Genomic DNA, 25,603 nt, shown 5'->3' on the forward strand with positions numbered 1-25,603 from the left:
AAGCAGTAATAATCATGTTATATAATATCCTTTATATCAATGGACTTCATCCTGCATTCCTTGTACATAAGGAATGGCCAGAAGAGTCAGCAGGAGTTTTGGATGTGAAAAATTAGTTTAAAGCCTATTTGAATTTCTTTCAAAATGGCAGTTGATCCATAGTCTCTGCTCATAGAGTAGGCAGTATGGTAGTCCTCAGCTGGTGGAGTGGACTAAGGTTGCTTTTATTCTATATTACACCAGGACCAGTGCTGGTTCTAGATTCAAGGAGCCACAACTGGCTCCTTTGTGCCCCTCTGCTGTTCCTATCAGGTATTGGGCACAACTGAGAATCTGGGTCAGAGTCTTTCTCCTCTAGGTCACCTGAATCAGTTCTGGACTTTAGTGACTCAAAGTCTTTGCCATCCAATGGTTAATCAGTAATCTATGTGAAATGAGGCAGTGGTTTTAATTCAGTTCCTGATGGGCATGTGTCCATTTACACCATCAAAGAGGGCTCTTAATGGCATCCTTGTTAACAGCTTTAGTGGATTGGCCAAAGAACTAATGGAGAGGGAAACTGAGCTATCCTCACTGTTAGGGGAGGTACTTTGAGATCAAGGACACATTGGTAGCTGTGTGGTGAAGCCTGAACTACATGATCGATAAAGGACTTCAATCTGCAGGATTGGCAACCTGGCATATTTCACCAGCACTAAATTCACTTTATTTTTAAAATAACAGTTACTTTTCATGGGGGCTGTAAATCTCAAGCTTTATAAGTTTAAAACAGTCTAGTAAGTAGACTTCTCTGCAGTTACTTATAAAGGTATTACGGAGGTATTAAGTTATAAAGATATTATATAGGTATTATTATTTAGGCTTGTGTTAACAAATACAAACTTTTGTATGTGTTATTTCTATGTATTTCACAGTGTGCATAATGGGATATAATGAAAGTGGGGCCAATGCAGAGCTATGTAGCCCCATTGCATAGAAATTTGGGTTTAGTATGTGAGTACTCACCTCTTTATCCACACATGCACATTTTCCACTCATTCAACAAAAGTCCAATTCATATTTAGCCTCCTTAAACCTCTTCCAAACACCAGCTGAGCCATTTATCTTTTTTCCTCCCCCAAAGATTCACTTCTCATTGGTATAAATGATCAGATTTCTGTTGTGGATGTTTCTTTCAAATGGCAGACTTTGGAGATGTTACAGAGAGAATCATCATCCCATGTGTATCTTTTGGAAATTACTGTTGTTTGAATTGCAAAATTCCCACAATATGTGTGTGTGTGTGTGTGTGTGTACATATATATACACAAAAATTAACTGACCTTCCTGGGGATGTACCTTCAGTGTATGTAGTTTTCCTTATTTGTTTTTCTTTGCTAGAGTGATTTCAAGCTCTGGGAGGTGTGGTCAGTCATCATTGTCTTAAATATTTACCACCCCTAACTCCTGTACCCCTACCTATGATGGGCAATTCTATGAGGCTTCTTTAGTTTCCTGGCCTAAGAATTAGACAACGTCACTGTTAGTTGGGAGGGCAGGATTAATTTACCTGTCTGCCATTGTGACTGACATAAGCCCTTCCCCTCAGTCAGTATGGTGATGTCTTTGTCTTGTTTGCAGTTTGGTCTTTTTGTCCAACAAAGATCTGCCTTCACCTCAATCCCTACTCTGGACATGTCTTCACAACAGCCCTGATTCCCTCCCTATTCCAGTCTTCTCTGTGCTGCTCCCTCTCTGCTCTGGGTTCCCATAGCTTCCTTCTTGCTCTAGGTTTCCCTCCCAGTATCCCATGCTAATGGTATGTAGCTTTTCATGCCCTTCTGGTGGCTAGACCACTGTTTCTGATTCTTCATCAATAGTAATTTACACTGTGCTTTGCATCTTCAAAGAGCTTTGTGAACATTAACATTAATTCACGTTCACCACATGATGTAGGTAAGCAAGTAACATGTATATCAAATTTATAGGTGAAGAAATTGAAGCAAAAAGATTGTGATTTGCCCAAGGTGACCTAGTGTAAGTCTTATGCCCAGGATTAGTACACTCTGGTTCCCACTTCTGTGCTCCAAACACTAGAGTACATCTCGCACAAAAGACTCAACATTAGGGCTGGTCAAAATGAAAAGTTTTCCCACAAATTTCCAATTTCAAAAAAGGCCCTCAATTGTTTAAAAAAAGTTTCAAATGAAAAATTTAATCCAGCTCTACTCAGCGCTGGCAATGATAATTGCAGGAGGAGTCAGCAAGTTTACATTTTGTATTTGTCTAGTGATCATGTTTGTTTCATCGTGCTGCTTCTGAGTCATACAGTCATTCATAAAGATAAATATTAAAGTACTGATGTGTTGTGATGTATTCTGTGTGGTGTAGAGAAAATCATGTTTTACTCACTGCTGCAGCAAAAACTGGCATGAGTTTTTCTCCAAAAGTTTTCTTCTCATAGCTTAGCATGAAATAGTATTTGAGCAGCCTTAATGGAATTTATTTTGAGATTTTGAACTTAGAGAATAAGTTGTATGGTTATAAAATACACGTTAAGTCTGAAAAATGACTCACAGGTGAGGCTACCAAACATGAATTTAAAAACAATTTTTCATGTTTTTAAAGGATATTTGAGACAAAAAATAAAACAGCTGGATTGGGGAAAAAGCTATTGTGTGGTGTTTTATTGTTTGTTTTTATTTTTGTGCAAGATGTTCTTATTTTTATTGATTTCTCTTTCTGACAGCTCACTGTGCTGATAAATGTGTCCATGGTCGTTGTATTGCTCCAAACACCTGTCAGTGTGAGCCTGGCTGGGGGGGTCCCAATTGCTCTAGTGGTAAGTTTACACCTGCTGCTGCCTGTCTTGTGTTGTTTTTACTGTATTGTCCTTCTTTGGGAAATTATCATAGATCCTATGCTTGATCTCCTGGTCTCTGTTGGAGGAGCTTGCTCTGATTTATCAGAATGTGTCAGAACTCTGTGTGTGGTCTGATTTCTCTCATTTATTCCAAAGGAGTAGCGGCAAGTGCCAATATTAAAAAAATGCTAATTTTGGCCCCATTGACAAGCGAGATTGGATAGGGCTCCATTGCTGGAGAAGGTAAATATATTTGCCCTGATCAAGGTTCCCTCTAACTTTTCTTGTCTGAGCGCAAAAAGAACGACTGCCTAAGCTCGAGTTTAAACCTGACTAGTCTCTTCCTCTGCCTATTCCCTACCCCTTTTACTCTATTCCCTCCCTCGTCCCATTTACCCCTTCATTCACTCATTCCCATTCCTTCCTCCTCCATTGACTCAGTATCCTTTTTTGTTCATTCCATATCCTACATTCATTATCACCGTCTCTTCACTTGGTTGATCTCTTTTCATTTCACTCTCCCTCACTGTTTTTCACTTACCAGCCACGTCTCTCCAACTTTCCTCTCCCTTTTGCTGTGTGTGTGAATAAGAAAGAGAGAGAGAGAGAGAGAGATTGAAGGTGCAGGCAGCACTGAAGTGCCCTTCCCCACCCAGCTCTTAAAGCTGCCATGGGAATTTGGAGACCTAGAGAACTTCCCTGCACTTCTCCAAGAGTTCTCCCTCCCTACCTGGGTGGTACCAGAGCAGGGGTGGCCAACCTGAGCCTGAGAAGGAGCCAGAATTTACCAATGAACATTGCAAAAGAGCCACAGTAATATGTCAGTAGCCCCACATCCGCTCCCCCCCTCCAGCCCCAAGCGCCTCCCGCCCATCGGCAGCCTCACCAATCAGCCCCTTCCCCACGCCTCCCGCCAGCTGCAATCAGCTGTTTTGCAGTGCGCAGGAGGCTCTGTGGGGGAGGAGCGAGGAGTGAGGGCATGGCAGGCTCAGGGGAAGGGGGAGGAGTCTTGGGGGAAGGGGTTGGAGTGGTGGCAGGACCTGGGGCAGAGCAGGGTGTTGAGCAGTGAGCACCCCACAGCGTATTGGAAAGTTAGCATCTGTAGCTCCAGCCTCAGAGTCATCGCCTATGCAAGGAGCCACATATTAATCCCTGAAGAGCCTCATGCAGCTCCGGAGCCACAGGTTGGCCACCCCTGTACCAGAGAGTTGAAACCCTGCCGGGAAGGTTCCCTGCGGTGCCCGGTGCCTGCCAGCACTGGGTGCAGCTCTACTATGACCACATGGCTTTGGTGGTAGGGGAACCCAGGGATTGACCTGTATGTCTTTTTTTTTTTAAATAGAAGTGTAGTGGAGTAATGAAATCAGGTTTTCCCAAGATTTATTATGGGCAAACTCACATTAAAGGTGTTCCTCCATATCTCCTTTTAAGGTTTATAGCTTTATTGAATAACAGCTTTTTTTCTGGGCTCACTAGAATCTGATTGTTGTATGTAAAAGCACACTCTGTATGTGATGATAGAATGAAGTTACTCTGCAAAAAACAGAAGTGGAGGTTCATTGCTGTATCATAAAAATTTTAATTAGTGCATTGAAGGTACTGAAACAACTTGGGACTTCAGTTGTTCTTCATTATAACTAGTTTCACTATATCTGGCCCGCCCCAGATATTCATGAACAACTATTGTTGAGCCTTATTCATTTTTGCTGGCATGGGGAATTGCTAATTACTCTTGCCTGGCCCCTTGCACGAAAGGAGGGATTCACCCTAGACAGGGTGGATTCCAGAAGAGCTCTGCCAGCCACTGCTGCTAATTGGATGCACTGTGTTTAGGGCATCTCAGCACCTTAGCCATGCCCCCTCCTCAACAAGCTACACCCACATTTTGGACAGCACTGCCAGACTATAGGCCTCCAGCTGATGCATGGTTGCAATTGCTTTCTCCTTTCACTGCTCTTTTCTCTTCTTGGGAGTCTTTCCTGTGGCCCTGTGACAATTGTTATGCAAATAATATTAACAATCCCCCAAAACCATGAATCAGACTCCAAAAAATCATGATATTGACTTAAAAATCATTAGATCTTAAAAATATTTTCGGGATTCCTTTTCTTTGCATTTTGGTTTCTGAGCCCTCAGGGTGCACTTGGGTCATGTTCTTCTCCACAACCACAACACCAAATATCAAGAGAATTGTGATAAAACTGTGCCAATGTTATCCTGATCTTTATCTAGCATGCTTAATTTAAAGTTGCACATGTGTAGTTCGCAAAAGAAAAGGAGTACTTGTGGTACCTTAGAGACTAACCAATTTATTTGAGCATAAGCTTTCGTGAGCTACAGCTCACTCCTTTTCTTTTTGCAAATACAGACTAACACGGCTGTTACTCTGAAACATGTGTAGTTGAATCCTTATGAAGTGTGTTCTGTATGAAGTGTGTACATCTACTTATATATATTAGATATAATTTATTTATCTCCATGGATAGCCAATGGGAATTAAATTAACACCTTGAGGATTCTGTTGATTTGTGATTGGAATAAATCCTCCCCATCAGCAGACTCTCCAGGATTACTTTCCCTTGACCCAAGCCTCTTCAGTTATAGTTTATTTTGAATGTATTTGTATCAAATCAACTCTCTTCTGCTGCTGCTGCTGCCTCTGCACATTGCCTCTGACCGCTGGTCATAGTAGCTTCAGCAGTGAAAATACTTTGTGCTGTCTGTATACAAAAGACCTAGTGTGAAAGAGCCTTTATTGTACCTTGAATAGAGTGATCTAATGGGATATTTGTGATGCTCTGTAAAAGTTTTTGCATACCAATACAGCTAAATTTAACTGCTAAAAATTTGTTTCAGATTGCTATTGTTCTTCAAGGGAGGATTAAAGAGGAAGAGGGTATTTTGTTCACATGCTGTTGAAGCAATGTTTGGGACATGGGGTTTGGCATATATCCAGCTTTTTTTATGAGCTGTTGCTTTCATTGGATTGTCCTGCTGAAGATTCAGTTGTTCATAGGCATTATAGGAACAAATAACATTATTATTGGCCAGCATAGTGGGGAGGGTAAGTGTTTAATTTGAGCAGTGCAGTTTGTTACAAGGTATAGTATGATAGAATTGTGCGGTCTCCTCATCTATGTTGACAGACAGTGCCTCTTAAAACAGACCCATAGTGGAAATCAGACCAAATAAATAATAGAGTGTAACACTATTACACTGGGAATACAATACAGCTACTGAACCTGATTTTCATCAGCGTTTGCGTAACATTAAAAAAACCCTCTTCACCCAATTTACTTTCAGCTATTATTATCCATGGAGTCCCAAGACTTGCATTTTCTTTAATATGAACAAAGGCACAATAAAATAATATAAAGAGATAGCAGATTATTTATTTTTTATAAACTTTTTGGGTTGTTATAAAATAACAAGATTATACTGTGGTGATGGGGGCCGCATATATGCCTAGATATCGAACTCAGTCAGACGAGCCAGAGATTCTCCATGAAGTCCAAATTTATTTTGCATGGCTGAAGCTCTGATTCAGAGGAGATGGGTGGCAGGATAAAATCCTAAAATAGAGAGGGAGACATTTTCCTAGGATTCTGAAATTTGTTGTAAATTATTGTTTGGTAAACTCTGATTTGGTGTTTAATTTATTTGCATGGTCATTCTACTCAAGAATAAAACCTGTTATGTAAGTGGTGCAGAAATGAACCTACTCTCCAAAAAATACAATTCTTTATTAAGGAGAAACAAACACTGCCCTTATATGGGAGCTGCACATATTTGTGTCTGAGGATAGAATTGGACCCATAATGGATCTCTCCACCTGTTCTTCCTCTTCAAACCCTACTTGCATTTTGACTGTTATTTACCAATTGTGTAACTGTCTTCTGTTAACAGAACTTTTATTTCAAAACGTCTTGGGCTGCTGTATTACTGTGACTGTTTGGCTTGCTGGGTGGTAATTGTAGACAAGGACTTCCTGAGTGTTATAATGTTCTCTCTAAAAATGACAAAGTGATTGCACTGACTGGATTCGGGTATCATGCAGGTAACAGCTGTGCAAGCAGCCTCCTCCCATACCCATTACTGACAATTCACCTCAGTGTGATATGAGCTCATGTCCGTTTGGGACTAGCATGGGACTCCAATTCACTTTTGATCTTTTGATGCAGATTTGAATCCACTCTCTCTAGAGATGCAGGGGGAAACCCACCGAAGGAAATTCGTCTGTTCTCCCAACCATATCCTGTGCACTTCTGAGCAGCTGGTTCCTCTCCATCCTTCCTGCAGAGTGGGGATCTTGGTTCTTCTTCGTTCCCTGCAAGAGGGAGGACAGGTTCATCAGCTTTCCCCCTCCCTGATTTATTGCAGAGATTGCAGGCAAAGGGTTCTCCCTCCCTAAGCAGGAGATTCTTTTCAGTCTCCCTTGTTCTTGACTTTTGGTCCCTACATGCTGCTGTGACAGACTCATGTGAGAGGCCAGGAACGGAGACGATTCAACTTCATTGAAACACCAATTCCTTAGATTGCTAGTTGGGCAACTGCAAACTTTTTATAATTAGGTCTGTTCTTGCTGCACATTGTAGTAGGAGTGAGTGAATTGGCTCTGTGTGTGTGTGTGCGTGCGTGTGCGCGTGTTTGTGTGTTAAACCTCCCTACATTACTTTAGGTGTCTTGCCAAGGAATTACTCTACTGTGACTATCAACTCTTGTACTGAGAGAGCTCTTTACTGCATGCCAGTATTTAGTCTATTTTCATAGGCAAAATCCTGACGTCCTTAATCAGGTAGAAATATCAGTGTTTTTTACCAGTCCCTGAGTAAAATATGAGCAGAGACTTCAGGCTTGCTATGTCTAAGATCTCCTTGATGAATTTGTCATATGTATAGGTGGGTTTTTTTCTTCAGACCTTAGACCTTATCTTTTTGGCAAACATATTATGATGCATTGGGTAATGTATTGCCTGCGGTATAGTTCAGTGAAGAGAGATGAATGAGATGATAATAATATAAATCTGAAAAGAAATACCACATTGATTAAAAGGGTGCACATTTACAAAACATTTTCATTCCAGTGCAAGAGCTGACATTCATGTGAAGTAAATTATTCTAATAAAGATTTATTGACTGGACACAATAGACAGATCAATGTCTTTTGAGTGGACAGAAGACATATTGAGCCTATCCCTTGGAGCTAGGAGCTAGTGAATCAGCACATCCATTTCACTGTCAGGATCACTTTGAAAAATTGTTCATGAAGCTGCAAGAGTATGAACTGATCAGTTTGCTTTGGTCAGAGTGAGGGCAGAATTTACGAGAGGAGAAGGGTTGATCACGATAGGAAGGGGTGAATTAAACAAGAAAATATTTTAATAGATTTGACAAAAAGAGCCTCTGATTTTCTTTTAATTAGCTTGATTTTTGTCAACAGTTGTAGTGAAGACTTGAATTACAGTAGTGTAAGTTTTAGTGGTTACAATATTAGAGGAAAATAAAAATAAGAGCCCATACATATGCAGTTTTTTTTCTTGTAAGAGTAGTTCTGCCACTAGCAGAGGTTTTACTTACGGGCGTGGGAACAAACTATATATCATCAGGTAGTGTGAGTTCTGATTCCTGTGGGTTAGTGTGCACTGCAAACACTAATTTTATTTCTGACAAGTAAAACAAATTCCTCATTTGCGAATTCCTCAATAGCAGAAGATAGAAACCACCAAGTGAAGATGTGTTGTGTTCATTTCTATACATCTAGACAAACAATTCTCTTAACTGGTAGTCAGTTTTATGTAAGACAGTATATTATATAAAACTGACAATCAGTTAAGAGAATTGTCTGTCTAGATGTAGAGAAATGAACACAACACATCTGCACTTGGTGGTTTCTACCTTTTGCTATTTTACCTTTTTTCATGATTGGGGGACACAGAGTGATATCCAGATGAAATAATACATAGCGTTATAGATCACACAAGTCTCACTGTGGGATATGTATGTGACTGAGGTATGCATATGGTGTAATAGTGATTCCTGATACGCAATTAGGAAATTCCTTTTCTTCACATTTTCTCAGACTGAATAGTTCTTAGTCCACAAATTGTTCCACTGAAATCAATAGGACAATTCATAAGGAAGCTTTTCCTCAATAAGAATAAGGATGACAGAATCCAGAGGATGATTCATTCATAGAGCTGAATTTGGGGTCATTTTAAAATTTATTTTAAGTGTGAGTGACAACTTTTAAATTATATATGTGTGTGATGTCAGCTAGTCAAGGAAGGATTTGGTCCTAGGCTTTGGTCTGCATTGAGAATGCTCAGTGAATCCCTCCACATCATTCCCATAACCTCATATGCAATATATGCCTTGGAGTGCCAGGGTCCAGGACTCTAGGGCAGTCTGATTGGCGGATTTGCCCTACAGCTGCAGACCAGGGTCCCCTGCAGCCTAACAGGAATCCAGGCAGGGTTCTGTGGGAACCCTGCTTGGTTTTGCTGAAAGTTTTTCAAATCCAGATATTTCCAGTGAAATGTTTTGGGCTTGACAAATCAGCATTTTCCAAAACTTTGTTTCATTGGAAAATTTCTGACCAGCTCTACTTATGGGATTCACCAAAACTTGTAATTTACTTGTAATGTCTAAAATTCCCCTAATTTAAATCCAACTTTGTCTGATTAATGTCTAACTTTTCCCTCTAGAAACAATGAGAATCTTCAGCTTAAGATGTAGGGTTTCTTTCCCCAACTAGTTAGATGGAGTGCTGGGGGTCAAAAATGGAAACTATCAACACCTTAACAGTGGACAGAGTCATTACTCTGGCTTCAGTAATAGGTAACTTAGCTGCAGAGCCAAAGTTTCTGATGCTACGTGGCTTTGGTACGTATCCAGGTCAGTCCTGGGTCCGGTTTTGTTCAATATCTTCATGAATGATCTGGAGGATGGCATGGATTGCACCCTCAGCAAGTTTGCAGATGACACTAAACTGGGAGGAGTGATAGATACGCTGGAGGGTTGGGATAGGATACAGAGGTACCTAGACAAATTAGGGGATTTGGCCAAAAGAAATCTGATGAGGATCAACAAGGACAAGTGCTGAGTCCTGCGCTTGGGACGGAAGAATCACATGCATCTCTACAGACTAGGGACCGAATGGCTAGGCAGCAGTTTTGCATAAAAGGACTGAGGGGTTACAGTGGACAAGAAGCTGGATATGAGTCAACAGTGTGCCCTTGTTGCCAAGAAGGCTAATGGCATTTGGGGCTGTATAAGTAGGTGCATTGCAGCAGATCAAGGACGTGATCGTTCCCCTCTATTCGACACTAGTGAGGCCTCATCTGGAGTACTGTGTCCAGTTTTGGGCCCCACACTGCAAGAAGGATGTGGAAAAATTGGAAAGTGTCCAGCGGAGGGCAACAAAAATGATTAGGGGACTGGAACACATGATTTATGAGGAGACGCTGAGGGAACTGGGATTGTTTAGTCTGCAGAAGAGAAGAATGAGGGGGGATTTGATAGCTGCTTTCAACTACCTGAAAGGGGGTTCCAAAAAGGATGGATCTAGACTATTCTCAGTGGTAACAGATGACAGAACAAGGAGTAATGGTCTCAAGTTGCAGTGGGGGAGGTTTAGGTTGGATATTAGGAAAAACTTTTTCACTAGGAGGGTAGTGAAGCACTGGAATGGGTTACCTAGGGAGGTGGTGGAATCTCCTTCCTTTGAGGTTTTTAAGGTCAGGCTTGACAAAGCCCTGGCTGGGATGATTTAGTTGCGCATTGGTCCTGCTTTGAGCAGGGCGTTGGACTAGATGATCTCCTGAGGTCCCTTCCAACCCTGATATTCTATGATTCTATCTGTTCCAGAGCAAGAAACAGAAAAACACATAAAAATGTGCAATGTGTAAAACCTTTGTATGTTCAGAACACATCACTTGTTTGCTCCCTTTCATTGAAGTAGTAGGCCATTGACTGCCACTTTCCTGTGTTTGTGCCTTTGATTTTGTTGCTGTTGCTATCTATTTTCATTGTCTAAACATAGCGTCAGTTAGAGCCTGACATTTGTATAGTTTGTAGCTTTTTTTTAAAAAAAATGTGTTTGATCATGGGGTCAGTTAGACCCCAACACAAGTACTATGTAGTGTGCTTCTGAATCTAGGAAAGTTTTAACTTGTTCATAGTTTTATAGTTCACTGATTCCAATAAAGTTAGTTTTAAATGCATGCCATGTGTTTTTTCCCCAATTTTGACATACTAGGAGTCTCCAAGACCCAAATATAGAAATCACTGGGTGAGTTTTGGTTCTATACAAGGTTTAAGCAGGTGCTTACATCCAGTGGGACTAAGTATATGGTTAAGCACCTTCCTGAATAATTATGCTTCCTGAATCAGGGCCATAATTTCTACTTTAATTTGCTTTAAAATATATTATATATTAACATTGTCTATTAAATATAATAAATGAACAATGAATCATTGGAAGTAATTTATTCCTGTTTTTAATTAGAGTTCATTTAGGTGTAAGTGATAGTCTCAATCAATCTTTCTTCTAAACATTTAACAGTAATTTAACAATTTCAATAACACACTTTATTTCACTTAGCAATACTAGCCTTAAAGATAAGCCTCTGGTTGTTGAAGGCATTGGGTTTTACCTTGTACTTTACATTTCCCTTGAAGCATATAATTTTTTTTAATATAACTACTTTTCTTATCAGCTGTTATGGTGTAGTTAATTACTAGAAATGCTAGTTTCTGTATTAAAATCAGTTAAAACAACTAATTGACTTATGACATACCTGGGTTAAAATATGTGGTTTTGTTTATTATGGTCACGAAAAGGCTTTCTTATGAGATCTATCCTTTTATTCATACCTCTTTTAATATACAAATGTTTCTTTGAGCCATGGTAGGACTGTATCTTTCTAGTCAACAGTTACCAAATTATCTTTAAAGCATATGTTTAGTGTGTCTGGAGGGATCTAGTGGTGTCTGGTAAGTAGGTGTTGGGAAGAGAAAAAATATGTTTAACTTTTAGGTTGCCATAAAAACAGTGTTTATCACTGTTATAATTTTACTTATAGAATGTTGTTGATATTAATACGGTCAGTGGTGAAGCTCTGCACATATTCAAGGGGCCACATTAAAACTTAACTTCTGGAAATGCTAAAGATTTTAAATAAAGATTAAAAATTGTTTTAAAAGGTCACTTAAAATAGCAAAAAAGGAATTTTAAAATATCAGAGAACGTAAGATTGGATTCATGGCCTACTTGCTAAAATTAATACAAAATTGGGTTCAATCCTGCAAACTCTTGCTCACAAGAATAAGTTGTGAGCAGATGACACTAAGCTGAGGGGAGAGGTAGATACCCTGGAAGGTAGGGACAGGGTCCAGAGTGACGTAGGCAAATTGGAGGATTGGTCCAAAAGAAATCTGATAAGGTTCAACAAGGACAAGTGCTGAGTCCTGCACTTAGGACGGAAGAATCCCATGTACCGCTACAGGCTGGGGACTGACTGGCTAAGCAGCAGTTCTGCAGAAAAGGACCTAGGGATTACAGTAGACAAGAAGCTGGATCTGAGTCAGCAGTGTGTCCTCATTGCCAAGAAGGCTAACGGCATTTTGGGCTGTATAAGTAGGGGCATTGCCAGGAGATTGAGGGACATGATCATTCCCCTCTGTTCAACATTGGTGAGGCCTCATCTGGAGTATTGCATCCAGTTTTGGGCCCCCCACTACAGAAAGGATGTGGACAAATTGGAGAGAGTCCAGCAGAGGGCAATGAAAATGATCAGGGGGCTGGGGCACATGACTTACGAGGAGAGGCTGAGGGAACTGGGCTTGTTTAGTCTGCAGAAGAGAAGAGTGAGGGGGGATTTGATAGCAGCCTTCAACTCCCTGAAGGGGGTTCCAAAGAGGGTGGAACTCGGCTGTTCTCAGTGATGACAGATGACAGAACAAGGAGCAATGGTCTCAAGTTGCAGTGGGGGAGGTCTAGGTTGGATATTAGGGAACACTGTTTCACTAGGAGGGAAGTGAAGCACTGGAATGGGTTACCTAGGGCGATGGTGGAACCTCCATCCTTAGAGGTTTTTAAGGCCCGGCTTGACAAAGTGCTGGCTGGGATGATTTAGTTGATGTTGGTCCTGCTTTGAGCAGGGGGTTGGACTAGATGACCTCCTGAGGTCTCTTTCAACCCTAATCTTCCATGATTCTATGAAATAGTCCCATTGACACCAAAATAAATGTATTGTCTTTAATCTAATTGACTTGAGTTGAACTACTCACATGAGTAAGGGTTCTTTGTGTGAGTAAGGGTTGTAGAATTGGGTGCTAAATATGAGTGAATCTCTTTGTATTCAATTTGGAGCAAAAACAGTTAGTTGTTCCAAAAGGAAAGTACCATTTCCATACCGGGGGGAATTGCTAGAACTGGTTAAATAATTCACTGCAAATACTGGCCACAATTTAAGACAGTACTGAATTATGTGCTTAAGTCCCATTGGAGTCTTAGTCATGCATAAGTGCTTTCCCGAATCAGGTCTATATTCATTGCAAATTTTGGCAATTTTTATCCAATAACTTTTGTTTGTTTAGGAATTTGATCAGTTCAATAGATGGTGAACAATTTGTGGTGAATTTTGGTGAACCATTATTTGCAAAAGCAATTTTTTCATTATTTGATTAGTTCTATTACAAGTGGACTGATACTGTCTTATTTACTCCTACAAAGCTTCCAATGGCTTCACTGGGAAGGACTACAGGATTAGTTACTGTATTAAAAATTAAGAACTTCAAAATACAGTGCAGAAAAAAATTAAGTCCCGGTCCTGCAATGAGGTGCATACAAGATCTGATTACATACTATACTCAAATTCATATGATTTTTTTAACCTTCTCTACAATAATGATTACTGTTAGTAGGGTTCATCTCAGTAGGACAGTAAAATTAACATAAAAGACTGTCTGTTTTTTTCCTTAACAGCTATCCACCATTGCGTTCTGAGGTCCAAAATATTTTAAAGAGTCTTGTGAAATGTATGGCATGTGAAAGGCATACGGTTCCAGTCCTCTACAGAGTCTAAAAAACACATTTTCATTGTTCTTCCACTTCACAGACCAAAAAGCTTTTACAAAGTTAAAAAAAAGTCTTGAATAAAAATCCTATCTTTTATACAGAAGAATAAGGAAGAATGAAAAATATGCCTCAGGGTAGAAAGTCTTCAATGTAACAAATGAAATCAGATAGAAACAAAAGATTCTAAAGGAAATCCAGATTTAATAGGAAGTGTTGTGTTCTACAAAATGCACTAAGTACTTCTGTGTCTGGGATGTAGGAAAAATAAGTCTTTTACTAAAAGGCATTAATACTTCATAATTATTAAGAATGTATTTGTCAAAAGAATGTAGTTCTTGCCGACTGAGGTAACCATACAGATCACAATAGCAAAAATGATACGGAGAATAAACTCTTGGTTTTATTAATTGAAGCCTTTTAAAAGATTCTCTGAGTGGAATATTCAGCATAGCTGGCCTTGATTTATAGCCCTTTAAATTGATTTCTGAGATTTCTGCTTCCAAATTTTACCATCTTGAAACCCTAGTAGCATGCAGGTTTGATGCCACTTGTAGGGATGGACTTACACTTTTTATCAAATTTTGAACCCACTTGAATGTTGTTGATTTGAAATTTAGGGTGAACTTGAATGTTATTTGGTTCAAGTTTAACTTAGGAGAGTAATTTTCACTCTCCTATCCTCAGAGGGTAGCCTAAAGGAAAGGAGTGACATTATTTTCAATATCCAACGAACCAAACCCTGGTATCAGAGTTGAGTAGTCACAAGATTGCACTCTGAGTTATGTAATAAGAATGGATTGGATAAGGTTGGTCATAGTGTCATTCTTGTCCTAGGTTTTGCCATGTAAATGCATGGATATTATTCCATTTACTGTTCTTGACACAATCTAGGTCATATAATAACATTTCAGAATCTGTGTCCAAAATACTGCATCAATGAGAATAGTTTGTACTCTATTGTACCTTTTTGGTACTTTGCATTTTACCTGACTGAGCATTCCCCATAGGCTAAAGACACTGTAATCAGAGAAATGTAGGATATAAAGCCATTCAAAATGCATTTTACAAGGTTTAAGTTGCATGATATATTACCATAGTATATGTTACTTAAAGGATATTAATATTCCTCTGCTACCTCCGTATGGACAAAGGAGAGGAAAAACCCAAAAGAATACCGATCCAGTTGTATGACAAAGCTTGTGATTTACCTAAAGCTTAGAAAATGTTGCAGACATAACTCACAGCCTGTCCAAGGCTTCATACTGTAATCTTAGAGTACCCTTTGGACAGTACATTGAATATATTTTAATATATGCAACATATAAGAGGATTTACATCTTGATTTTTAATTCACATGCAAATGATATGGTTCCTCACAAGGGTTCTGCTCCTTTGTGTTTGAGCTGGGCCTGAGTAACAAAGTTCAGACATGGATCTAGATTTAAACTCTAAACTTCAGGGTGTTTGGATTTGGGATTCTCATGCATACCTGCCACTAGTCAGCACCACTTGGATTTCAAACACATTAGTTCCAGAAATATAAAAAAGGACTTTTCTCACTGTCTGTGTTAAGGGAAGAGACCTTGGCCCAAATTCTAAGCTATGGCTAAGCTGTACTCAGCACAGCTCAGGAGACTGGAAGCACAGGTTGTTTTAAGTCTTCGTTCTTCGACTGAAGGTTAATAATGCTGGAGAATCTGAACAGCATTTAATTATAAAGCCAAGTAAGCCACATGCTTATAGTTTCGCTGAAAATTGTTGGCTCGCAGTTGCATCAACATCTTGAGACAAGAATTAGCAGAAGTCAGTTTGGTTTCCGCCCAGGAGTAGGCATGAGGGAGGCAGTCTTTGCCGAGGATCTTAAGTGAGCGTGTGAGAAGCACAAAGGGAAATGTATATGTTCTTTGTAAGTTATGAGAAGGTATTTGGTAAAATCAAACACAAGAAGGTGATACAAATTCTTGAAGAATCTAATATTGACTCTCAAGATATATAATTAATAGGAAGCCTGTATTGGGGACAGTCTGCAGCAGTCTGAATGAACTATGAACTATTGATTATTAGGAGTCCGGTGGCACCTTAAAGACTAACAGATTTATTTGAGCATAAGCTTTCGTCGGTGAAAACCCCACTTCTTCAGATGCATGGAGTGAAAATTACAGATGCAGACATAAAAATACTGGCACATACAAAAGCCAGTAGGAGAACACTTCAATCTTCCTGGACATTCTATAACAGATTTGAAAGTAGCTATACTTGAACAAAAAAACTTCAGAAACAGACTTCAAAGAGAAACAGCAGAACTAAAATTCATTTGCAAATTTAACACCATTAATTTGGGCTTGAAGAGGGACTGCGAGTGGCTGGCTCATTACAAAAGCAGCTTTGCCTCTCCTGGAATTGACACCTCATCTATTATTGGGAGTGGACTACATCCACCCTGATCGAATTGGCCCTGTTAACACTGGTTCTCCACTTGTGAGGTAACTTCCTTCTCTTCATGTGCTGGTATATTTATGTCTGCATCTGTAATTTTCACTCCATGCCTCTGAAGAAGTAGGGTTTTTACCCATGAAAGCTAATGCTCAAATAAATCTCTTTGTCTTTAAGGTGCCACCGGACTCCTCCTTGTTTTTGTGGATACAGACTAACACGGCTACCGCCTGATATCTGATTATTGTAACATGAAGAAAGGTGTAAGTCAAGATTGCATTCTATCTCCACAACTATTTGTAGAAAGTACAATGAGGCAAAGTTTAGAAAACACCATCAGGGCATGCAGGTCGATATAAGACATGCTGATGGTCTATTTTGTATCACTTCACCTAGGGAAGAAATTCAGAACTATTTTGTATCACTTCACCTAGGGAAGAAATTCAGAAATTCAGAACTTCACAGAAGCTGTGAACAATATCAGCAAGAAATATGGAATGACAATGTTAGAAAGACAGACTATTATAATGAGTAAATAATGTGATGCACAAGGTAGGCAATGCCTGTAACTTGATGGTCAAGTGCTAGAACAAGTGAATAATGAGTTCCCCTATTTACAGGGTCCAGTAACATCAGACAGAAGATGTGATGAAGAAACCAAGAAAAGTGTAGAGCTTGCAAAAATGTATTTAACCATTTCCACTTCTGTGTTTTCAAAGTAAAAACTGCACATCTGCACTAGATTGCTGAAGTAGTGCTACATATGATCAGCTCTCCTGTATGGATGTGAGAGCTGGACACTTAAAGGAATCCAGAGCATTCAAGTTTTGGTGTTATAGAAAAATGTTAAAACATACCAGGGTAAACAAAACTATGAATGAAGATGTGACAAGAAGGATGAATGTAGAAAGAGCACAATTACTTGAGACCCTAGGTAAAAGAATAACATATTTTTGTGGCCACATAATTCTCCAATTGCAGAGCAACCTTCTTCTAGCACTCACGCTATCAGGCAAGATTGCAGGAAAAACAGGAAGAGGAAGAAAGAGAGACGGTTACACAGGTAATATCATTAGATTGATTGGTAGCCAAAGGAGAGTGGAAATTTTACAACTCTGTCATGATCATAAAGATGGGAGGTCGCGATCGATAATTTTCATATCAGAGATGTCTCTTGAAGAAGAATTACCATAGCACCTAGGAGCCCGGGTAATGGACCAGGGCTCCATTGTGGTAGGTGCTTCTGAACAAAAGACAGACATTGCCCCTAAGAGCTCACAATCTAAGTATAAGACAAGAGACAACAGATAGACATAGACAGACAGATGGGGGAGTACAAGGAAACAGTGAGACAATATTGGTCTGCACATTAGGCAGTAGTCACAGCACACCAGCAGCCTAGTTGTTGTCAAGTTTTTGTAGGCATCACAGCAAAGGAGAGTTTTAAGGAGGGTTTAGAAGAAGGAAAGTGAAGTAGCTTTCTGTATATTTATGAGGAGCTCCTCCTAAGTGTGAGGAACAGCACGGGAAAAAGCACAAAGGTACTTGTTTGAAAATTTAACAAGTTGCCAATGGAGGCTAGCACTCTGGGCCACTTGGAGGCAAGAGCTGACACCTTGATAGTGAATGAGCCTTGAAAGCGAAGATACATAGTTTATGTGTGATGCAACAGAGACATGCAGTGGAGGGAGGCAAAGAGAGAAGTGACGTGGTCAGAGTGACAGCCTAGAGAAATTATATTTGCCGCAGCATTCTGAAGGGATATGTATTATCATGGACCTCACCGATTGCATTTGTCAAGATCAGAGAAAAAAGATGTTGCAGTAACTGAGACAAGAGACGATGAGAGCCTGGACAAAAGTTTTAGCTGTGTGGAATAATAGGAAATAACGTATCTTAGAGATGTTAGGCAGAAGGAATCAGCAAGATTGAGATGTAACCCGAATGTGAGGAGAGAGGTTCAAGTGTGAGTCAAAGATGTTGCCCAGGCTACAGGCTGGTTAAGTCAGTTATTGCACAGCTAGAGCGGTGCAAAGCAACCTTAATGTACCATTGACCTTGCCCTTTTGAACTCAGCTAAAGAAATTATGTTTGGTGGTTTAGAGGGACAGGGGATGAGATTTTGCACTTTTACAGTTGCTATTTATTTAAATTTTTGGCTGCCAAAATTACATTCCCAAATGAGTGAGCAGCTCACTCTGACCCAAAATTTGTGGTTGGAAAAAACACATTTTCATGCATGTGTTTTATGGTTAGACTTGTGCAATCACTTCAGGCATCACAGGAAAGGAGATTAAAATTATATTAGTCTAGTATTCTGATAAAGGTCTCTTCTGTTTTTGGCAGCAGTAAAAAGGGCACTTGTTTCCAGATACATACTATAATGTTTTGCCATACAATACCAGGAACAGTTATGGGCGAGAAGCAAATAGTATGTTATTATCTCAGTACCACCTATCTGATAGGAACAAAGAAAGATGCTAAGAAAAATAAATCTTAATTTTAATTTTAGTGTGATTCTTTACTTTAACATCCATGTTAGCATTAGCAAAAAAAAAAAAAAAAAAAAACCACAAGAAAGTCAGACCTTTAAATAACTTGCCATAAACATGTTGCATCCTGAATATCACATTGTAAAAGTAACTTTATAGCGTACGTGCAAGGTAGTTGTCTTTGTTGAGTTTCTAAGGGGAATTTTCTTCTGAAATGTTCTTTGATTTGATTTGATAGCCATATTTTGCTCTCATCATATGCCATTCTTTAGAGAAGCACAGAATTACATGTGATCAAGGTGGATTTGTCAGGAATAAACTTGGACTCATTCATGTTTCTCTTTTTTTTAACTTCTCAAAAGCAATCAACAGAGAGAGACAGAGATCACGTAATGTTAAAATTGGACTGACACATTGTTTTTGTTTATAAGGAATATAAGAATTATAAAACCAAACAGGTGTACTTCTAATGGTACAAATTCCTATCTTACACTGTAAAATATCAGGACACCTTGCCTCCTAATTTGCAAGCCACTACCAGTTTAGATAAGCCATGTGCATAAAAATGAGATCCGTCGAGCATAATAACAATGTGCATTAAAGTTATTATAATATGAAATACACAACTTTAAATCTTCAAGTATCATACAGAAGTCCCAAGAATAGAACCAATTTGCATCACACATTTTTTTCCTTTGCTTTTTCCTTGAAGAAGGTTCTTTGCAGCTGAAGCTCTGGGACCATTTCTGTTCATAAAGTTGTCATCTCACACTGTGCTTCAGAGAGCATTTATAATTTGTTTTTATGTTGGTAACTTTATATTGTCTTAGGGTTCCATATCATACTGATGCATTTTAAATGAGGGTTTATATAATATAATGCCCTTATTCCCAAAGGCATGCTTTCGCTTTTACGGAGAGCCTTCTGAGAGGAATATTTTCTGTCCTATATTTATAACATTGTGTGATGTACAGAGGATATACTGTAGGGGACTAAAAAGATATTATTCTCAGATGAAGAAACTGTATAAGTGGCACCAAATATTTTTCTGTGCTAAAAAGTCTACTATGCAGTTTCTGGCAAACGTTTCTCTGAGTTTCTTCCCACGATGTGAGATGTAGGATATAAGACCCCTATGACTCCCACAAAAGAGCTGACTTTGAACAGTAACTCTGAAAAACTGTGTTTTATTTAAAATCGAGAAAATTGAGGTTGCATATAGTGTGTGCAGGAATGGTGTTTGGTATTTTGAAGAGGCTGCGCCCATGAAACTGAGATCAGATCAACCAAATATATGCAATATGGATATAGTGGGGCAAATTTTCTGTTGGTGCAGATTGTGATTACTCCATTGAAGTCAATGGAACTATGACAGTGAAGATCTGTTCCAGTATATTTTGAAAAATATTGTTTCATTACTTATAAATCCAGGGATTAACTCCTGGCCCCACTGAAATCAGTGGGAGTTTTGCCATTGATTTCAGTGAAGCTAGGATTTCACCAGCTAAGGAATAAACATTCTCTAGCTACTAGGAATAATGATGAAAATACTTTGCAAATAGAACATCACTATTGTCAAAATCAGCAACTGATTGGTGAGGTCCATGATAATATATTAATATAATCACATTAAAGAAACGAGTTTTTACCATTAACATTACACATCTCACAACTTAGTTCTTGAGGCTAATGAACGTGATGACCCATTGAGACAGCAGCTATTGGTGCATAGATTCTGAGTTGCTTTGATATAGGACTCAAATCAGTTCCTTGAATTGTTAGTGCTGAGTCTTATTATTTTCTGCTGAAACAGTTCTGAATATGGGACTTTTATTTCTTTTTACTGTGTGGTTCTCTTCCCCCTCCCTTATGCCCTACACTGTGACAGATGACTTACTACCCTAATTTGGTTTGGTAGAAGTCTCTAGCTGGCACTTTCTTCTACCCCTGTGTGACCTTGAAGTAGTAAGGACAGTCATTATAGTAGCTATTCTGATTAAACTCTAGCTGACAGTCTGTAACCTGAGGATGCTCATTAATTCAAAGAGTTCTCTTTTTACCAGATTAACAGCTGTGTGACTTCCAGCCTGTCTTAGTTTTTGAGTATGAAGCAGAAGTAGAAATAGGCTGATGTAATATTTGGTAAGTTTAGCCTCCAAAGATGGTTAAAAATAAACAAATCTCTTTACAGGAAGAATTTCTACCCCTTCCCTTTGCCAATATTTGTTTTGTGTATTGTAATCTAAGTATCTGTTTCTGATAAATCATTTTAATTTCCTGTGAGGGACCTTATTGATTAGAGTGATATATAGAAGTAAAGTATGCAATGTATCTATCTTGTGCAAGAATATTATTTAATCCCATGAATCGTTCAACTTTCTCTGAAGTGGTGCCCATAACTCACAGTTAGAGAGTAGACTAGTGACAGACCTAGTGTAACAGACTACCTTACAACAGTAATTGTTCTGGTAAAATACTCTGGCATTATGCTATAGTGAAATAACTAGGTAGTCAATATTTTGTTTCCCACTCTCTCACCCTTCTCTACAGAGGGTGACCATGAGACAGGAAAACTAAACAGCGAGCACCTAGTGTTTTTGATTTTAATAGGCCCCGTGCAAACAGAATGAGAAAATCACACCAGTAAACCAATAAAATTTCATACAATGTGCAGCACATGTCTCTTACAATAAAATAGTCGAGAAAAGTTCAAGTTCAGAGACGCACTATGTTCATCGCTAACTCCAATAGATCTCTAAGGGACAGTAACAACCTAAGAGAACAGTCTGATGATGTAGCTGTTAAAATGTATTATAATGGGAGCAGAAGGCCTGCAGTGCTTCACAAATGATACAGTTTGTGGTACTCCTGCTGTTGTGCATATTGTCTGGTACTGTTACTGTGGCAGGTATACAGTAGCAAAGGCTGTCTGTATGTCTTTGAGACTCATTAAACTCTCTCTCCAAACCTCTGTATGAAAGTTGGCGGATTGCATCAAATATCCCACTTCCAGCCATTGGTAAAATAATACAAGCTGCAAACTGTAAGCTAAAAATAAATTTCCTTTTGCCTAGTGGTGCTTTTTATATATTAAGAGAGGTTGGGCCAAGTTCACCCTGATATAACTCCACCAGGGGGATGCACATGGCTCATTTTATTTTATTTGAAAGAGCTGCTGTGTGATGGTCATTTTAAATCCTTCAGTTCTTCACAAAGGGTTTTTCAGACATTCCAAAACGTTCAAGTTTATTTTTAATTTCGCTATTAGGAATGGCTGAAATTGTCCTTTTCATTTGGAAGCAGGAGCGGGACTGTAATATGAAATCCGTGATGGGGTGTGAAAGAAAATGAATTTGGTGGCCTCCATACAGTCCTGAGAGAACATCTGTCTGTCTCACAAATCCACTGCACATATACATACCTCTCAGAACAGTTGGTTTCCTGAGGCGAAGTTGAGGACTGATTCAGCCTGAGGATTACTTTTCCTCCATCTAGGCATTTTCAAAATATTGTATTGCCAGGACTGGGCTTATCTGTGAGCTATAATGAGGGAAGACATACATCTTGTGTGAAATACATTGTGGTGCATTGTACAGGTAGTCGAGCACATAAGAATGAACGTTTAAATAGATAAATGAGGAAGAGGGGGACAAGAATGAAGAAATGAAAGAGGTGCAGTTATTACACATTTCTTTTACTTCATTTTATATATATAAATTTTTAGCCACAGTATGTGTACATAAACAACAGTTACATTAAGGAATGCATGTTCCAGTGACCTTTTAGGAAAATACTGTTTGAGAGGAAACTGTCACTTCAAAGCATGCCATAGTTCTTAGGAATTAACCAGGACACAAGCCATACAGAAAAAAAACATTCCTTAGAGGACCCTAATCCTTTTTATTTGTGTAATCTGAGTGATCAGTTCCTATAGCAGAGCAATTCTTACCCCAAGGAGATGTCTTGAGTTCTTTTGTCTCGCTCTAAGAAAGTAGGTCTGTTCTCTGCTTGGCTGCTCTGCCCCAGGAGAAGACTGAGTGAACAATGGTGGTCAGTCATTAAGGAGAGAGTATGGGCATCCAGTGATTGCAATTGAGATTTCACCACTGCACTATTGTTATCAGCAGAACATAAAAATTAAAAGCAGATCCTTTGACCTTTATGATTAGCACATTTCTGGTGAACTGTAGATGACCTTTTATCTTCTGTTTTGTTATTGAAAACTTCTATTTCTCATTTTAAACAAATGATTCCTTACTGTTAAAAATTTCTTTTGAAGGTGAGAAAACAAAAGATTCTGAAAAGGGTTTACTATAATTACTACTGATGGAGTAGAATGTAGAAAACAAAAAATACATAGTAGAATGATTATAAAAACAAATTGGGTTAACTCAAAATATTAAACTGTAGCCTTACTGTCTGTGGTATATGTCACCATACTGTTTAACCAAATAACAATTAGTGTCTGTTGTTTGATGGAATGTTTATTACCTTGCGTACAGCACTGTCAATCAACAGTATTGTAAAACATGAAAGGAAATAGCTGTAAGTAAGTAAACTAGTTGGAAGTTTCACATTTAAAAAATTGGCATGCACTGTGATCCTCTTACAATGAATTCATCTTTACATAGAATAACTTCATTGTGGGATTCTGATGTATGTTTATGGCTCCAAAGTCAGATTATGGGCTAAATTTTGCTCTCGTTTATACTTCCACTGAAGTAAGTAGCCAGATGGAGAATATGACCCTTTGGCCCTGTAACTAATGATTCACTATCATCATAATTTCCGTTTCACATTGTAATGCATTGAAGGAGTTTGGAACTTACCTTTATTTCACTGTAGATGAAGTTTCAGATTATTTTAAGTGCAGGTTAAGGCATATAATTGTAAACAGGAAATTAAGTCCTATCTGGCTATCAAAACACTTAAAGACCCAGAAGAGCCGAGGGTGTCTCGACAAGGATACCACTACCATTTTTGTGTCAGAAAAAAAGCCATCTTGATATCTCTGAATCATCATGTCTTCTGCATTGCACGATGCATGCTTATAGAAGTGCTATGACATTTTTTTTCCACTTCCTCAGCATGTGATAGTGACCACTGGGGACCCCATTGCAGTAGTCGCTGCCAGTGCAAAAATGGAGCCTTATGTAACCCCATCACTGGAGCCTGCCACTGTGCTTCTGGTTTCAAGGGCTGGCGCTGTGAGGAACGCTGTGACCAGGGGACATATGGAAATGATTGCCACCAAAAATGTCAGTGTCAAAATGGAGCCACCTGTGATCATGTGACTGGAGAATGCAGATGCCCTCCCGGATATACTGGTGCTTTGTAAGCAGAGGGCATATTATTTATTGTGGGGAAGGTGGGTTTGGCATGGCACTAACCCCAGGGTAAACTATTTAGTATTTAGTAACCTGTGTGAACATTATGCTGAAAGTGCCTCTTTTAAAACTTACCAATACTTATATCTCATTATAAGTCCCTCTGTATACTTATAAATGAATGTTATTAAAATGCTACAGCAAAAGCTCTTGGTAAGGTACAGTTATTGCACTGTTAGCACCAGCAACTTTGTACAAAAGCATTCCTGAGGTTATGAATCTGCACTGATGAGTAGTATGGTTTACATTTAGGTTTTAGTTTAAGTTTGAGAATTGACTTCAGCTTTTAGATTTGTGTTTAAATTAACCACTTCATCTGCAGCCTACTTCTTGCAGTGGAACATCAGGACAGAGCTGATGCATCCAGAATTTGAGTGTTAATGCCCTGGCTGCTTTAGGTAGCAGTCAACAGTTTAAGATTTGGGGGTTGAATTTTAAGGATTAAGCCCAAATTTTCAAACCATTCTGTAGATATGCTCACATTTTGGGGGGCATATGAATGGGTATTTAAACACACGCAATAGATAGTTGGATGGACAGCACTCTGTTTGCATGCACAAACTTCTGGTAGAAAACTAGCTGGCACAGTCTATAAGGGAACAGGACTAGCCCAAGAGGAAGCAAGGCCATGCAAGACAACAGTGTCCTGATCCAGAGCTTTTCCTAAAGAGTCTCTGCTAGTGAAGTTCATGTCAAGTCTTGGCTGCTAAATAGAGCTGCTCTCTATGCCCAGCTTAGAAGGTGAACTCTGCTGCCAAAGCAGCTGCCTCTTGGAAGGCAAAAGGGACAATCCCTGTACCTGCAGGAATGAGTTTGGCTCATAAAACATGGTCCAAATTTTGTCCAAGTTTTATAAAATTCAGCCAACAGAGTTTGGCCCTGTAGTGGAAAATTAAGCACAGAAAAATGCACTCGATTGGGTTAATCCTTCTAGCAGAGAGTTTTAATCTTTGTCCATACTTATGAATCCAAGACCAAACTTGGTTTTTCTAGAAAGAAATATCTTTAAGGAAAGATACATACACTTACAATTTTTTAATTGCTAATTTTATTTCCATATGTCCATGCGATTGATCCTGTAAAGGTTATTTCCCTTTATTTCTGAGTGCTTGCCTTTTCATATTTATAAACTGAAGAATTATGTTTAAAAAAAAGTAAAAGAGAGGAGGAGAGACTGAACTTTGCATATAAATAACAATTATATTCATTATGCACCAATTGTTTAGCTGTGAGGATCTTTGTCCCCCCGGCAAGCATGGTCCACAGTGTGAAGAAAGATGTCCATGCCAGAATGGAGGAGTGTGTCACCATGTGACTGGGGAATGTGCCTGCCCACCTGGATGGATGGTAAAACTGCTTTCTAAAATAAA

The 25,603-nt window shown here is 39.0% G+C and overlaps 1 protein-coding gene across 2 annotated transcripts in view; it reads left to right on the forward strand.

Annotated features, from left to right (window-relative positions):
• MEGF10 (multiple EGF like domains 10) overlaps positions 1-25,603 on the forward strand; it is a 97,886-nt gene that overhangs the window by 14,104 nt on the left and 58,179 nt on the right. For both annotated transcript variants that reach the window (XM_077816362.1, XM_077816361.1), the window contains exons 4-6: positions 2,729-2,821; positions 23,934-24,180; positions 25,460-25,580. In XM_077816362.1, coding sequence (XP_077672488.1) covers positions 2,729-2,821; positions 23,934-24,180; positions 25,460-25,580 — 461 coding nt within the window. The remainder of the gene's footprint in view (positions 1-2,728; positions 2,822-23,933; positions 24,181-25,459; positions 25,581-25,603) is intronic.

This window comes from Eretmochelys imbricata, chromosome 5 (assembly GCF_965152235.1).
Source record: "Eretmochelys imbricata isolate rEreImb1 chromosome 5, rEreImb1.hap1, whole genome shotgun sequence".
NCBI classification, from domain to species: Eukaryota; Metazoa; Chordata; order Testudines; family Cheloniidae; genus Eretmochelys; species Eretmochelys imbricata.